This window comes from Dendrobates tinctorius, unplaced genomic scaffold (assembly GCF_039654945.1).
Source record: "Dendrobates tinctorius isolate UK_male_01 unplaced genomic scaffold, ASM3965494v1 ptg000362l, whole genome shotgun sequence".
NCBI lineage: Eukaryota > Metazoa > Chordata > Amphibia > Anura > Dendrobatidae > Dendrobates > Dendrobates tinctorius.
Genome location: NW_027362028.1, coordinates 3,422,558 through 3,437,129, shown reverse-complemented (window position 1 = coordinate 3,437,129; position 14,572 = coordinate 3,422,558). Strand labels below are relative to the sequence as shown.

The window sequence follows — 14,572 nt, the reverse complement described above, 5'->3', positions numbered from 1 at the left end:
GAACAGAGAGACAGACGCCATTTGCCATGTGAGTTCCCGGAGAGAAGAAGAATACATGCTGCTTTGCTATGAACAATGGACAATTTCTCTTTCACCTATTTTTATTCACCTGTTTTTCTGTAATAACCTTTCTTTGATGGAAGAAACCAAATAAACCACTATATTTTTATCTGGTAACTAGTCCTGAGTATTTTACAGGATATGCATTATTTTACAGGTACTCGGTACCGGGCCGGTGTCAGCGGGATGTGTCACAGCAGCGGTGACCCGTTCCGTGGCCCTGGGTGCCCAAATCAATGGGGGAATGTAAATGGTGGAATAGTTCGTGACGCCACCTGTGGTGTTCGGCAAGTAGGATGTTAGGCCGACGCTGCATGCAGATCCTCTGGGGCTGGAGGTGTGTTGCAGCCTAGATGGTGTAGCTCCCCACAGGTGAAGCTGTAGCCCCAGGGCAGCGTGGAAGCAATGGAAGAGGAGAGGTGCAGGCGGTGTGGAGAATGGTACCCAGCTATAACGGTGCTGAATGTATTAGCGCACAAATGAATGGAGGACACCGGGGCTTGTAGTTCCAAAGCTTTACTCACAGTCCGTTGTACACACACACACAGGTGCCTGCCTCCGGGCCATATTCTCCGGGTCAGAGACTCAATCAACCTCCGGGCAAGTTAGGATTCTCCCCTCCAACACTCCGCCAACATGTACCTTTCTGAACGACTCCTCTATAGCGCCTTAAAATGTGAAGATCTCCTAGTACTGAGTTACACTGGAGTTCCTCCTGTCAGATGTTCCCAAGAACTCTACTTGTACGGCAGACAGCTGTAGCCTGCTTCGGGGACTCCCTTCTCCTGAGTCCTGGCTCTCTATCCAATTGCTGTTGTGCCCCAAATCTTAGATGGGAGTAGTGCATTTACAGTCAACTACACCACCGGTGTCTGCTGCAGAACCATTAGTGTCCATACAACCTCGTGGACCGGGCCCCGGCCTTGCGCTGAGAACCTATAGGCAGGGTTCCTCCTCTAACCCACGTCCTCTCTGTTCTCTCTACTCCTTCGTTCCGTACTTGTCTTTCTTTCTTACGGAAGCTTAGATTTCAGTTCTACGTCTTTCTCCTTTTCCTTTCCCGTGCCAGCTGGCTCAGATCACTGAGGCAGCTGCAGCACTCCTTCTTCCAGGGATCCTCACTCCTGTCTGAGTGACTTCCTACCCGACTGACCTTCTGTCAGACTGACCTGTCCTCCTACACTTTCCCACTCTTTTATGTATCTTCATAGAATCATAGAATCGTAGAGTTGGAAGGGACCTCCTGGGCCATCTGGTCCAACCCCCTGCTCGAAGCAGGATTCGCTAAATCATCCCAGTTAGATGTCTGTCCAGCCTCTGTTTGAAGACTTCCATTGAAGGAGAACTCACCACTTCTCGTGGCAGCCTGTTCCACTCATTGATCACTCTAACTGTCAAAAAGTTTTTTCTAATATCTAATCTGTGTCTCCTCCCATTCAGCTTCATCCCATTGCTTCTAGTCTTTCCTTGTGCAAATGAGAATAAAGTTGATCCTTCTACAATGTGACAGCCCTTTAGATATTTGTAGACAGCTATTAAGTCTCCTCTCAGTCTTCTCTTTTGCAAACTAAACATTCCCAAATCCTGCAACCTTTCCTCATAAGACAGGGTTTGCAGACCGGTCACCATTCTGGTCGCTCTTTTCTGAACTTGCTCCAGTTTGTTGATGTCTTTTTTAAAATGTGGTGCCCAAAATTGGACACAATATTCCAGATGAGGTCTGACCAAAGAGGAGTAGAGGGAAATAATTACTTCACGTGATCTAGACTGTATGCTTCTGTTAATACATCCTAGAATTGCATTTGCCTTTTTTGCTGCTGCATCACACTGTTGACTCATATTCAGTCTGTGATCTATTAGTATACCCAAGTCTTTTTCACATGTGCTGTCACTTAGCCCTATTCCTCCCATTCTATATATGCTTTTTTCATTTTTATTGCCCAGATGTAGTACTTTGCATTTCTCCCTGTTAAAAACCATTCTGTTAGTTGCTGCCCACTTCTCCAGTTTATTTAAATCTTTTTGAATCCTCTCTCTCTCTTCTCTAGTATTAGCTATCCCTCCTAGCTTTGTGTCATCAGCAAATTTAATCAGTTTACCCTCAATTCCTTCATCTAAATCGTTGATAAAGATGTTGAACAATACAGGGCCCAGGACAGAGCCCTGTGGTACCCCACTTGAGACATTCTTCCAACTGGATGTGCAGCCATTTACGACCACTCTTTGGGTCCGATCACTAAGCCAGTTATGAATCCACCTAACAGTTGCCTTGTCCATTCCATACTTAGTCATTTTTTCAATAAGGATTGTATGAGAGACTTTGTCAAATGCTTTGCTGAAGTCAAGATATACTATATCTACAGCATTTCCTTGATCCACCCAATCAGTAATACCATCATAGAAGGAAATTAAATTAGTCTGACATGACTTATTAGTTACAAACCCATGCTGACTCTGTTTAATCACTTCATTCTTATCCAGGTATTGACATACATGTTGTTTAATAATTTGTTCAAAGATCTTTCCTGGTATAGAAGTCAGACTCACCGGCCTATAGTTGCCTGGGTCCACCTTCTTCCCCTTTTTGAAGATAGGAACAACATTTGCTCTTCTCCAGTCTTCTGGCACTTCTCCTGTTCTCCAAGAATTTTCAAAGATTATGGAGAGGGGTTCAAAAATTTCTTCTGCTATCTCCTTCAGTACTCTGGGGTGTAATTCATCTGGACCTGGAGACTTGAATACATTTAGGTTAGCTAAGTGTTTCCTCACTATCTTTCTGTTTATAGATATCCTGGATTCTTCTATTCCCTTAATAGGACAGTGAATAACAGTTGATGTTACATTTCCTTTCTGAGAGAAAACAGATGCAAAATAGGAATTTAAAAGTTCAGCCTTCTCAACATCCTGTCTTACCATTTCATCATTTTCATCCTGTAAAAATCCTATAGCATCTTTGACTTTTCTTTTACTTTTGACATATCCCCAAAATCCTTTATTATTGCTTTTGACATCTCTTGCAAGCCTCAATTCATTTTCAGCTTTAGTTAATCTGATTTGTGCCTTGCAGGTTCTGCAGACAGCATTATATTCTTCTTTAGATATGCCTCCTTCTTTCCATTTTATAAACATTTTTTGCTTCCTTTTTAGCATGTGCTTAAGTTCTGTGTTCATCCATCCTGGTTTCCTTAAATGCTTCCTATTCTTCCCTCTTTTCGGAATTGTTAACAACTGTGCTTTGAGAATTTCATTTTTCAAGATTTCCCATCCTTCCTGGACATTTTTGTCTTTAAGGATATCCAGCCATTGGATCCCTCCAATTCTCTTTCTGAATCCCTTAAAATCTGCCTTTCTGAAATCTAACCTTGACGTCTGAGTCTTCACAGGTCTTCCGCCTCTAGTTATCCAAAATTCTAAAATAGCATGGTCGCTACCTCCTAGGGTCCCAGCCACTTTTACCTCCTCAACCATTTCCTCCCTGTTTATAAGGATTAGATCCAAGGTAGCAGTTCCCCTTGTTTTCTCCTTTACCTTTTGGAAGATAAAGTTGTCAGCAAGAGAGGATAAGAATTTCCTTGACCTGTTAGTTTTGCCTGAGAGAGATTCCCAACAAATGTCTGGATAGTTGAAATCTCCCATGACAACTATGTCATATTTTTTGGAGAACTTGGCCATTTGATGCATAAAGAGTTCATCCATATCTTCAGCTTGCACAGGCGGCCTGTAGTAAATGCCTACAATGGTGTCCTTTCCATTGTTCTGTCCTTGTATTCTTACCCAAACAGTTTCCACAGAACTCCCAGTCTCTGAAGCTTCAATCTCTGTGCAGATATACGCATTTCTAACATACAATGCGACACCCCCTCCTCGTTTATCAAGTCTGTTTCTTGCAAATAAGTTGTATCCTTCTAGTCTTGTATTCCAATCATGTGTATTGTCCCACCAAGTTTCAGTGATTCCAATGACATCATATTTCTTTTCCTGTGTTAGTAGTTCCAATTCTCCTTGTTTGTTGCCCATGCTTTGTGCATTAGTATAGAAACATTTTAGTTTGTGATTGGTTTCTCTTTCTCCAATATTTTTTTTAATTAGATTCTTTCGTCTTTGTTCTTCCTTTCCACTTCTAATAGCAGAGTTCTCAGTAGCATTTGTCAGGTGTATGGCTTTTTCTGGTCTTTTGCTTCCCTTCCCATGTTGTTCTAGTTTAAAGCTCTCCTTACAAGTGTAGCAAGGCGACTTCCAAATACATGCTTTCCAGTCTTCGTAAGGTGCACCCCATCTCTAGCAAGTAGCCCATCGTATAAGTAGTTCACTCCGTGATCCAGAAATCCAAATCGTTGCTGACGGCACCATCGACGTAGCCAGTTGTTCACCTGCAGAATCTTATTCCACCTCCTTGTTCCATGGCCATCCACTGGGAGGATGGAGGAGAAGACCACCTGCGCTCCCAGTTCTTTCACTTTCTTGCCTAAGTCTTCAAAGCCTCTGCAGATGGTTTCCAGGTCGTTTCTTGCGGTGTCCAAGAAAGGTACATGTTTCTTGCGGTGTCTTGCGGTGTTAACTCCACCCACCTCCCAGCACGTCCAGTTTTCCAAGCAGGGAACCACCAAAGGTGCTCTGCTACCCTCTGAGCAAGGAGCTGCAATGTGGTTATGCAGAACTACCCTGTTGTGGGGGGTGCGAGCGTTGGAGTGTGGAAAGGAGTTCCCACCTTACCCGGATGGTGGGGCACTACACCTTAGGAGAAGGTGCAGTACCTCTGTGGCGACTGAGCCTCAGGGGCGCCACATATGTAGCACCAACAAAGGCACCAAGGGCTACTGGTTTGAGCAGAGTGCTAAGTGTGTCAACTGTTGCCAAGAGCAATCCCTCTGTGCCCCAAGTCAAGGCAAGGGTGCGTTCAGCCGCTGTCTGGAAATTTTTTTCCGATAGTCCTTCTGAACCAAATGTTGTCATTTGTAGCATCTGCCATAGGAAGCTAAGCAGAAGCCAGAGCAAAGGCCATGGAGATGTTGCTGTTTAGGCTTATGGGGACATAGTCTTTTTGTGATCTTTTGGCTGTGGCTGCCCCACGATGCTCGGTTCCCAGCTGGCACTATTTTTCCCGTTGTGCCATCCCCGCGTTACACCAGCACGTCTTAAACAATCTAAAGCATGCTCTCACCAACGCCGTAACCGGGAAGGTCCATCTTACAATAGACACATGGACAAGTACTTGTGGCCAAGGACGATACATCTCTGTTATGGCACACTGGCTCAACCTAGTGGAGGGTGGGACAAAGTCTCAAACTGGACCATCAACACATATCCTACCCACGCCACGATTAGGTGGCCCAACCTCAATCACGGTTTCCGCCTCATCATATACATCCAGTCTCCCCTCTTCCTCCTCCTCCGCCTCGTCATCCTATGCTGAATTACCCTCCACATCACTCCCAAGTTGGGAGCTGTGCAGCAGCACATCGGCAAAGTGGCAAAACGCTCTGCATGAAGCTGATCTTCTTAGGTGACACACCACACACTGCAGCAGAGCTGTGGCAAGGAATAAAACAACACACTGATCAGTGGCTCTCCCCACTGCAACTCCAACCCGGTCTGGTTGTCTGTGACAATGGGAGTAACTTGGTGGCGGCTTTAAAACTCGGGAAGCTGGTACACGTGCATGGCTCACGTGCTGAACCTAGTGGTGCAGAAATTTATAAAAACATACCCTGACTTGCCGTACCTACTTGAGAAGGTGCACCGTATTTGCGCCCATTTCCGCCATTCCTCAACCGCTGTTGCCAGTCTTGCAGCGCTTCAAAAGCAATTTAATTTGCCAAACCACAGACTCATTTGCGACCTGCCAACACGGTGGAACTCAACATATCATATGTTGGCAAAGGTAAGTGAGCAGCAGAGGGCACTTGCTGAATACCAGCTTAAACATGCTCGTCACACTGAGACTAAGCCAAGACACATAACAACTGTCGAGTGGGTGTGGATCGCTGATATTTGTGAGGTGCTTGATAACTTTGAGTACTGCACCAAGCTTGTGAGCGGTGATCAGGCTATTATCAGCGTAACCATCCCTATGCTATGTCTGCTGAAAAAAATCGCTGCAGAATCAAAAAATGGAATCTTTGCGTGCCCAGCAGTTGGGTATGGAGCAAGATTTCACAAAGGGTGATCCTACCCAGCCCAGCCAATATCATCAGGTAACATTGGGGGATGAAGATGATGATGAAAATGAGGAGGGGAAGGACTTCTTTTTCAGTGATACCGAGGGGACACCTCATGCTACAGAGGGGAATCCCAACCCCAGCTTCATGTCTGTCCAGCATGGGTGGGCTGAAGAGGAGGAGGTGGAGGAGGAGAGTCGGTGTGAGGAGAGGATGGGTATTGTTCCTCCTTCAGGGGTCACAGAACATTTGCCTCTTTGCAGCTTGGCACACATGGTACACTTCATATCTGACTGTCTGTGCCAAGACCCTCACATAATCCACATTTTCAGTAGCAACCTATACTGGTTAGCCACCTTTCTAGACCCATGGTACAAGGACAAATTTCCTTCGCTACTGTTGCAGTCACCAAGGGGTTTCAAATTGGAATCCTTCAAGAAGGCCATTGTCGACCATTTGATGGCAACAGCACCCTCAGACACCACTGCTAGCAGAGATACCAGCTCTGTGCAACAGCATGCATTAATGTAGAGAGATACGCCAAGCAGGTCCAAAAGAGGTGGTGGTAAAATGTCCACAAACTGGGCCATCTTCAATAAATCGGCTCATCACCAAGGACTAGCTGGAACAGTAGCAATGTCAAGGAAGGAGAAGTTGAACAAGATGGTCAACGACTATCTAAGTGACCATACTTGCGTCCTTCCTGACGCTTCTGCTCAGTTTAATGACTGGGTATCCAAGCTGCATAGTTGGCCCGACCTCTCCTTATATGCCTTGGAGGTGCTGGCCTGCCCTGCTGCTAGTGTGATGTCAGAGTGTTTTCAGAGTCGCTGGGGCAATCATCACAGATACGCGCACACGGTTGACTACAGAGAATGCAGACAGGCTGACTCTGATAAAATTAAACAAGGACTGGATTTCGCAACAGTACTTAAGCCCTCCAGATGACAGTATCCCAACCTAAAGTCACCCAAAACTTTATTTTTTTTTAAATTGTTGATCACGTCAATCCCTGCCCATACAAGCCCCTTTTCTTCTTCTTACACGTTTTCAAAACCTGCTTCTGACACATGTACCTCATGGTCAATAAGCTAAAAACAATGTTACGTTAATTAATATTTCCCATCAGAGGCACTTGTGATGAGAGTGAGACCCTTCTTCCTTCATCATCAATGGTATCATGCCCCTTTGGCTAATTTTTGGAGACACTATGGCTATGCCTGGACACTGGTCACTGCCACCTCTATGCTAGTAGTCCTAGCTTCATCATAATTGTTTGGCCCTTCAGACCTGTCTTGCTTCCTTCATCAACTATGATACAGCCCCTTGGGCTAATTTTTGGAGACACTATGGCTATGCCTGGACACTGGGCACTGCAACTACTGTGCTAGTAGTCCTAGCTTCATCGTAATTGTTTGGTCCTCCAGACCTGCCCTGCTTCCTTCATCAACCATGAGACAGCCCCTAAGACTAATGTTTAGAAGACACTATGTCTATGCCTGCACATTGGGCACTGGAACTACCATGCTAGTAGTCTACTTTCATAATTGTCTGGCTCTTGAGGCCTCCTTCCTGCGTCAACCATGATACAGCCCCTAGGGCTAATGTTTTGAAGATACTATATCTATGCCTACACATTGGGCAGTGGCTGTGGAACAACAAGGACAGTAGTCCAAGCTTTATAATTGTGAATCCCTTGTGATGATGATGATGGGTGGCTTCTTTCTGTGTTAACCATCACACAGCCCCTGGGGCAGATCGCTCTCCTTACACCACTTACACACTTAGCTGTTAGAAGATTGCCTCCATCATCACTCGCTCTTACGGCACTTCTGATGTATCACTGGCACTGCGTAAGTGGCGTACGAGTCCCACTCTGCCAGCAAAAAACCACAGGACTTCAAATAGTGTTTGTACATTCTAGTGAAGCAGTGGTGTAAAACCACTCGTGCAGCCCCTAACCAGGTGCCCCCATGTTATATACATTTATTTACAGCATACTTTTTTTAACATTTACACATTTTTTACCTTTTCCTCAGCCCCCAGACCGCTTTGTAGGGTTCAGCAGACAATTACTCGCATTTTCCATTGACTATCATAGGACTCGCTATTCGTACCGAATACCTGAGTATTAAGGTATACTCGGTACAAGTATAGCGAGTCCAAATACTTCAGTACTCGCTCATCCTTAGAGGCTGCAGACAGAATCTTATCATGTATCTCTGTATACAGGGTGCTCCCCCTAGTGGTGGCTGCGGACAGGATCTAATCATGTATCTCTGTATACAGGGAGCTCCCCCTAGTGGTGACTGCAGACAGGATCTTATCATGTATCTCTGTGTACAGGGAGCTCCCTCTAGTGGTGGCTGCAGACAGGATCTTATCATGTATCTCTGTATACAGGGAGCTCCCTCTAGTGGTGACTACAGGCAGAATCTTATCATGTATCTCTGTATACAGGGAGCTCCCTCTAGTGGTGACTACAGGCAGAATCTTATATTGTATCTCTGTATACAGGGAGCTCCCCCTAGTGGTGACTGCAGACAGGATCTTATCATGTATCTCTGTATACAGGGAGCTCCCCCTAGTGGTGACAGCAGACAGGATCTTATCATGTATCTCTATACAGGGAGCTCCCCCTAGTGGTGGCTGCAGACAGGATCTTATCATGTATCTCTGTATACAGGGAGCTCCCCCTAGTGGTGGCTGCAGACAGGATCTTATCATGTATCTCTGTATACAGGGAGCGTCCCCTAGTGGTGGCTGCAGACAGGATCTTATCATGTATCTCTGTATACAGGGAGCTCCCCCTAGTGGCGACAGCAGACAGGATCTTATCATGTATCTCTGTATACAGGGAGCTCCCCCTAGTGGTGACTACAGGCAGAATCTTATGTATCTCTGTATACAGGGAGCGTCCCCTAGTGGTGGCTGCAGACAGGATCTTATCATGTATCTCTGTATACAGGGAGCTCCCCCTAGTGGTGACTGCAAACAGGATCTTATCATGTATCTCTGTATACAGGGAGCTCCCCCTAGTGGTGGCTGCAGACAGGATCTTATCATGTATCTCTGGTTACAGGGAGCTCCCCCTAGTGTATTATAGGTCTGTCACCCAACTTTCCTGAAGTTTTGGATGGCAAATCTGCCTTGCAAAGCATCAACAATCCGCCATATACCTGCAATAATAGATAGTTTTAATATTCAAAGCTGTAGGAAATCCGGCTGATTAACCCTGTGGGAGCAGATGATATAACAAAATGTTTATTTATTTTCCCTGAAAGGTAATTGTGTCCTTTAATACTCTGGTATATAATCCTCCTACAATAATTCTACACAGATTTAGCACTCACAAGTCAGTGACATCCCATCGGAGCAGTGATATAAGCCAAATTAGTTGTCACCTAACTTTCCCAGACTTCTGAAGGACCCACAACCTCATAGAACGTCTGTAATAGGGGCCACGGTGGTTGTCACCCAACTGTCTGAGACAAGGCGGTGGTGACCTGGCATCGTCAGTGCGGATACACCATGGCATGGTAGAGCGTCAGCTCCTGTGGTCGGGGTGCAGATACGACGTACACTGCGCCAGGCTGTAGCAGCAGAGTGTAGCGTTGCAGGCAGGTGATCGCTCGGTGCCGCAGCGCTCCGCTCCAGGTCGCTGCAGCTGCTATCGGCTGTCTCCTCGCACTGAAAAAGGCTCCATCTGGATTTCCATAGCAACTCGCACATGTCGGATCGTTTCCAGCAGTGTTTATTCTGCCAGGACCCGCTCTAAGCCTCCATTATGCTGAGGCCGCGGTGATACATTGTATCCGCAGCCGTGAGAATGGACACAATGTAACAATGCAGTCACGACTGACACTCGTCCATTCCCGGGGCTCGGCTGGGCGATGTGTCACACGGGGACTGTTATGAGGAGCTGGGTACTCCCAGCAGGGTGGCTCGGTGGGTAAGAGCTATTACCTTGCAGCCCTGAGTTCAAATCCAAACAAGGACGACATCTGCCGGGAGTTTCTATGCGCTAATTGGCCACAATCAGATTGTTATTGGAACTCGTTACCCGCACCATGCCGGGAATGAATGAGTTAACAGCGGAAACGGACGATGGGCTCACCTTTATGTTGGTCAAACACAGAGGAATTGCTGAAATCCATGATCCCGTTCGAAGGAAGATGCAGTCGACGTCTGCGGGGATGTGGGGGTCTCACAGCAGGGAATGCTTGTGCTCACAGCAGCGTCGCCCCACCATCCCTCTATGGACGCTCACGATTCCCGAGCAGTCCAGGGCAGGCGCGTATGCGGCACGTACACGGCATCGTGCAAAGCGAATCCAGCTCTCCGGAATCAGAGATCTACCAGGATGAATGAGAGCCGGAGCCTGGGAGGTGCGGAGTGAGCATGTGCACGCATCAGTCACACGGAGGAGGCACCGGGAAGGGTGAGGATGAGGATGGCCCAACCTGACGCACGGCCGCATCGAAAATACCCGGAATAACAAAGATGTAATAGTTATATAAAAAATAACAATAAACCTCCTAATAACAGAAAACCTAAACCTATCATAAAAATATATAATAATGATTATAATATTAACACAAGTAAAATCATCATAATAAATTGATATGATATTAATATTAATGAGTAATGACAGCAAAAACTAAATAATAATAGTAATAATGACAAAAAAAAATTGGTCATGATAATTACAGAAATTGCAATGAAAATATAGTGGAGGAGTGAACATTTTATTTAGATCAAAAGGAGCTGTATGAATACTTATGCCATGAGCTCCCCCTAGTGGTGGCTGCAGACAGGATCTTATCATGTATCTCTGTATACAGGGAGCTCCCCCTAGTGGCAAATGCAGACAGGACCTTATCATGTATCTCTGTATACAGGGAGCTCCCCCTAGTGGTGGCTGCAGACAGGATCTTATCACCTATCTCTATAGACAGGGAGCTCCCCCTAGTGGTGGCTGCAGACAGGATCTTATCATGTATCTCTGTATACAGGGAGCTCCCCCTAGTGGTGGCTGCAGACAGGATCTTATCATGTATCTCTGTATACAGGGAGCTCTCCCCCTAGTGGTGGTTGCAGACAGGATCTTATCATGTATCTCTGTATACAGGGCGCTCCCCCTAGTGGTGGCTGCAGACAGGATCTTATCATGTATCTCTGTATACAGGGAGCTCCCCCTAGTGGTGGCTGCAGACAGGATCTTATCATGTATCTCTGTATACAGGGAGCTCCCCCTAGTGGTGGCTGCAGACAGGATCTTATCACCTATCTCTATATACAGGGAGCTCCCCCTAGTGGTGGCTGCAGACAGGATCTTATCATGTATCTCTGTATACAGGGAGCTCCCCCTAGTGGTGGCTGCAGACAGGATCTTATCATGTATCTCTGTATACAGGGAGCTCTCCCCCTAGTGGTGGTTGCAGACAGGATCTTATCATGTATCTCTGTATACAGGGCGCTCCCCCTAGTGGTGGCTGCAGACAGAATCTTGTCATGTATCTCTGTATACAGGGAGCTCCCCCTAGTGGTGGTTGCAGACAGGATCTTATCATGTATCTCTGTATACAGGGAGCTCCCCCTAGTGGTGGCTGCAGACAGGATCTTATCATGTATTTCTGTATACAGGGAGCTCCCCCTAGTGGTGGCTGCAGACAGGATCTTATCATGTATCTCTGTATACAGGGAGCTCCCCCTAGTGGTGGCTGCAGACAGGATCTTATCATGTATCTCTGTATACAGGGAGCTCTCCCCCTAGTGGTGGTTGCAGACAGGATCTTATCATGTATCTCTGTATACAGGGCGCTCCCCCTAGTGGTGGCTGCAGACAGAATCTTGTCATGTATCTCTGTATACAGGGAGCTCCCCCTAGTGGTGGTTGCAGACAGGATCTTATCATGTATCTCTGTATACAGGGAGCTCCCCCTAGTGGTGGCTGCAGACAGGATCTTATCATGTATTTCTGTATACAGGGAGCTCCCCCTAGTGGTGGCTGCAGACAGGATCTTATCATGTATCTCTGTATACAGGGAGCTCCCCCTAGTGGTGGCTGCAGACAGGATCTTATCATGTATCTCTGTATACAGGGAGCTCCCCCTAGTGGTGGCTGCAGACAGAATCTTGTCATGTATCTCTGTATACAGGGAGCTCCCCCTAGTGGTGGCTGCAGACAGGATCTTATCATGTATCTCTGTATACAGGGAGCTCCCCCTAGTGGTGGCTGCAGATGGAATCCTATGTATCTCCATGCTTTAGGAGCTAAACATCCTGGACTCTAGGCTGATTCATAGTAACAATCCAGCAGAGAGATCTCACAGAGCATGGTCTACACTGGATTCAATTGTATCCACTTGTCTGCAGGACAAACTGTGTTCAGGGTTACTGAAGTAAGAGTGTTCTCATTCACTGACAGCACATCTGATGATAATCATGAGGAAGCGAAACATTTATTAGAAAGTTGTCAAACTTTTTATTTATCTACTAATTAGACCTCATTTACATAAAACAGGAAAACACTTTCAGAAAAAAAAGCAAACATTTACAATTTTTTGAAAATGAATTAAGAAATCTAGAGATTATTTCTAATTTCTTTTCTGGGTCTGTGGGTCGCTGTGTTTTAGTCCTGGAGGTCCCATCAGTATTTTTTAGGTAGCCCCCAATCCTGCGCACTTCACAGCCAGTTTATATGTCAGCAGATGCCGGCGCTGTGACTGCTGTTGTCCAGAAGGAGCAAGATATGTAGAGATTATGTATATTCTGTATGGCAGGAAAGATGGTGACGGGTTATGTAACGGGGGCTGTAGACATATGCATGACTGGTCTGTGATTACTGAAAGCGCTGATGAGATCAGTACTCGTTCTATAGGAAGAGAGCTGCCGAATAACGAGGGCACACAAGCACCGCACGCCTCTGTCTGTGCACTGATATTCACTCTGATGGTACCGATAATAGGTTTCCTCTGTTAGCACTGATAACCGTCCCTCTGATGGTACTGTTAGTGGATCCCTCTGATGGTACTGTTAGTGGATCCCTCTGATGGTACTGTTAGTGGATCCCTCTGATGGTATTGTTAGTGGATCCCTCTCATGGTACTGTTAGCGGATCGCTCAAAGTAATGTTAGTGGATCCCTCTGATGGTACTGTTAGTGGATTGCTCACAGTAATGTTAGTGGATCCCTCTGATGGTACTGTTAGTGGATCCCTCTGATGGTACTGTTAGTGGATCCCTCTGATGGTACTGTTAGTGGATCCCTCTGATGGTATTGTTAGTGGATCCCTCTCATGGTACTGTTAGCGGATCGCTCAAAGTAATGTTAGTGGATCCCTCTGATGGTACTGTTAGCGGATTGCTCACAGTAATGTTAGTGGATCCCTCTGATGGTACTGTTAGTGGATCCCTCTGATGGTACTGTTAGTGGATCCCTCTGATGGTGCTGTTAACAAGGATGCTTTAATGGTACTATTCATTTAGCCAATCTAAGGGCAAAATTTGTGAAGTCACTCTGATAACATTGCTGAAGGGGTCGTCCAGTACTGAACATTGCCTAATGTGTCTAGTAAAAAAGGCTCTAAAAAATTCCTGATGTGAATAGCAAAGTGGATTTTCCATAGAAGATTTCACGGATAACAGTCGTGGGGGTCACACAGATCCCACCGATGTCACCAATTATGTCAGGGAGACGCAACTCCGCTGCCTCCAATCGTCAGGTCTATCACACAAATGACTTATGAGTGATGGACGAGGCCACGGCTACTTCCACTACTTGGCCGGTTATTGGGGAACTAACAGTGAGCGTATGATACCTACACCTTTGAATCCAACACATGGAATATATATATATATAACCTGGTACGGTCACTGCCAGCTCCACAAAAGCAAAAGAACCACAAGCTGCCACCACCCATCATTTGTTGTCACTATCCATTTTTGGATCTGTCAGATTCTGGATTCTCTTTTATAAACTTTTTCTATTTCAGGCCATCGGGGGTTAATGTCAGTTTTGTCCCCAGTGGCCGCAGGTGTTACTACAACTGTAGTTGGTCTGCTGATGGGTTTTTCCCCCCGGTGGCTGCTGGTGTTACTGCATGGTGATTAATTATCTATGCAGGTGGGTGCCACTCCCTCTTCCCTTTATAAGGCCACCTGGTGCTGCAGATCACTGTTGGTAATACTGGTCATTTGCTAACCAACCTTGGTAAAGACTGGACCTACCTAGTGCAGAGGGGGTTCAGCTTATCTGAAGCAGTGGTGTTGCTGCTGGATGCTGATCGGGTGCCTTACTCTGCTGCTTGGAGAGTTGGCAGCAGATAAAGCTAAGCTTTGGTTTTTAGTTGC

General features: G+C 46.1%; 1 protein-coding gene across 1 annotated transcript in view; it reads right to left on the bottom strand.

Annotated features, from left to right (window-relative positions):
- Positions 1-10,610, bottom strand: part of ANKRD55 (ankyrin repeat domain 55) — a 98,073-nt gene extending 87,463 nt beyond the window's left edge. Inside the window, exon 1 of the mRNA XM_073562684.1 lies at positions 10,336-10,610. Within this exon, the coding sequence (XP_073418785.1) occupies positions 10,336-10,375 (40 nt within the window). The 5' untranslated portion in view covers positions 10,376-10,610. The remainder of the gene's footprint in view (positions 1-10,335) is intronic.
- Positions 10,611-14,572: the final 3,962 nt, after the last annotated feature.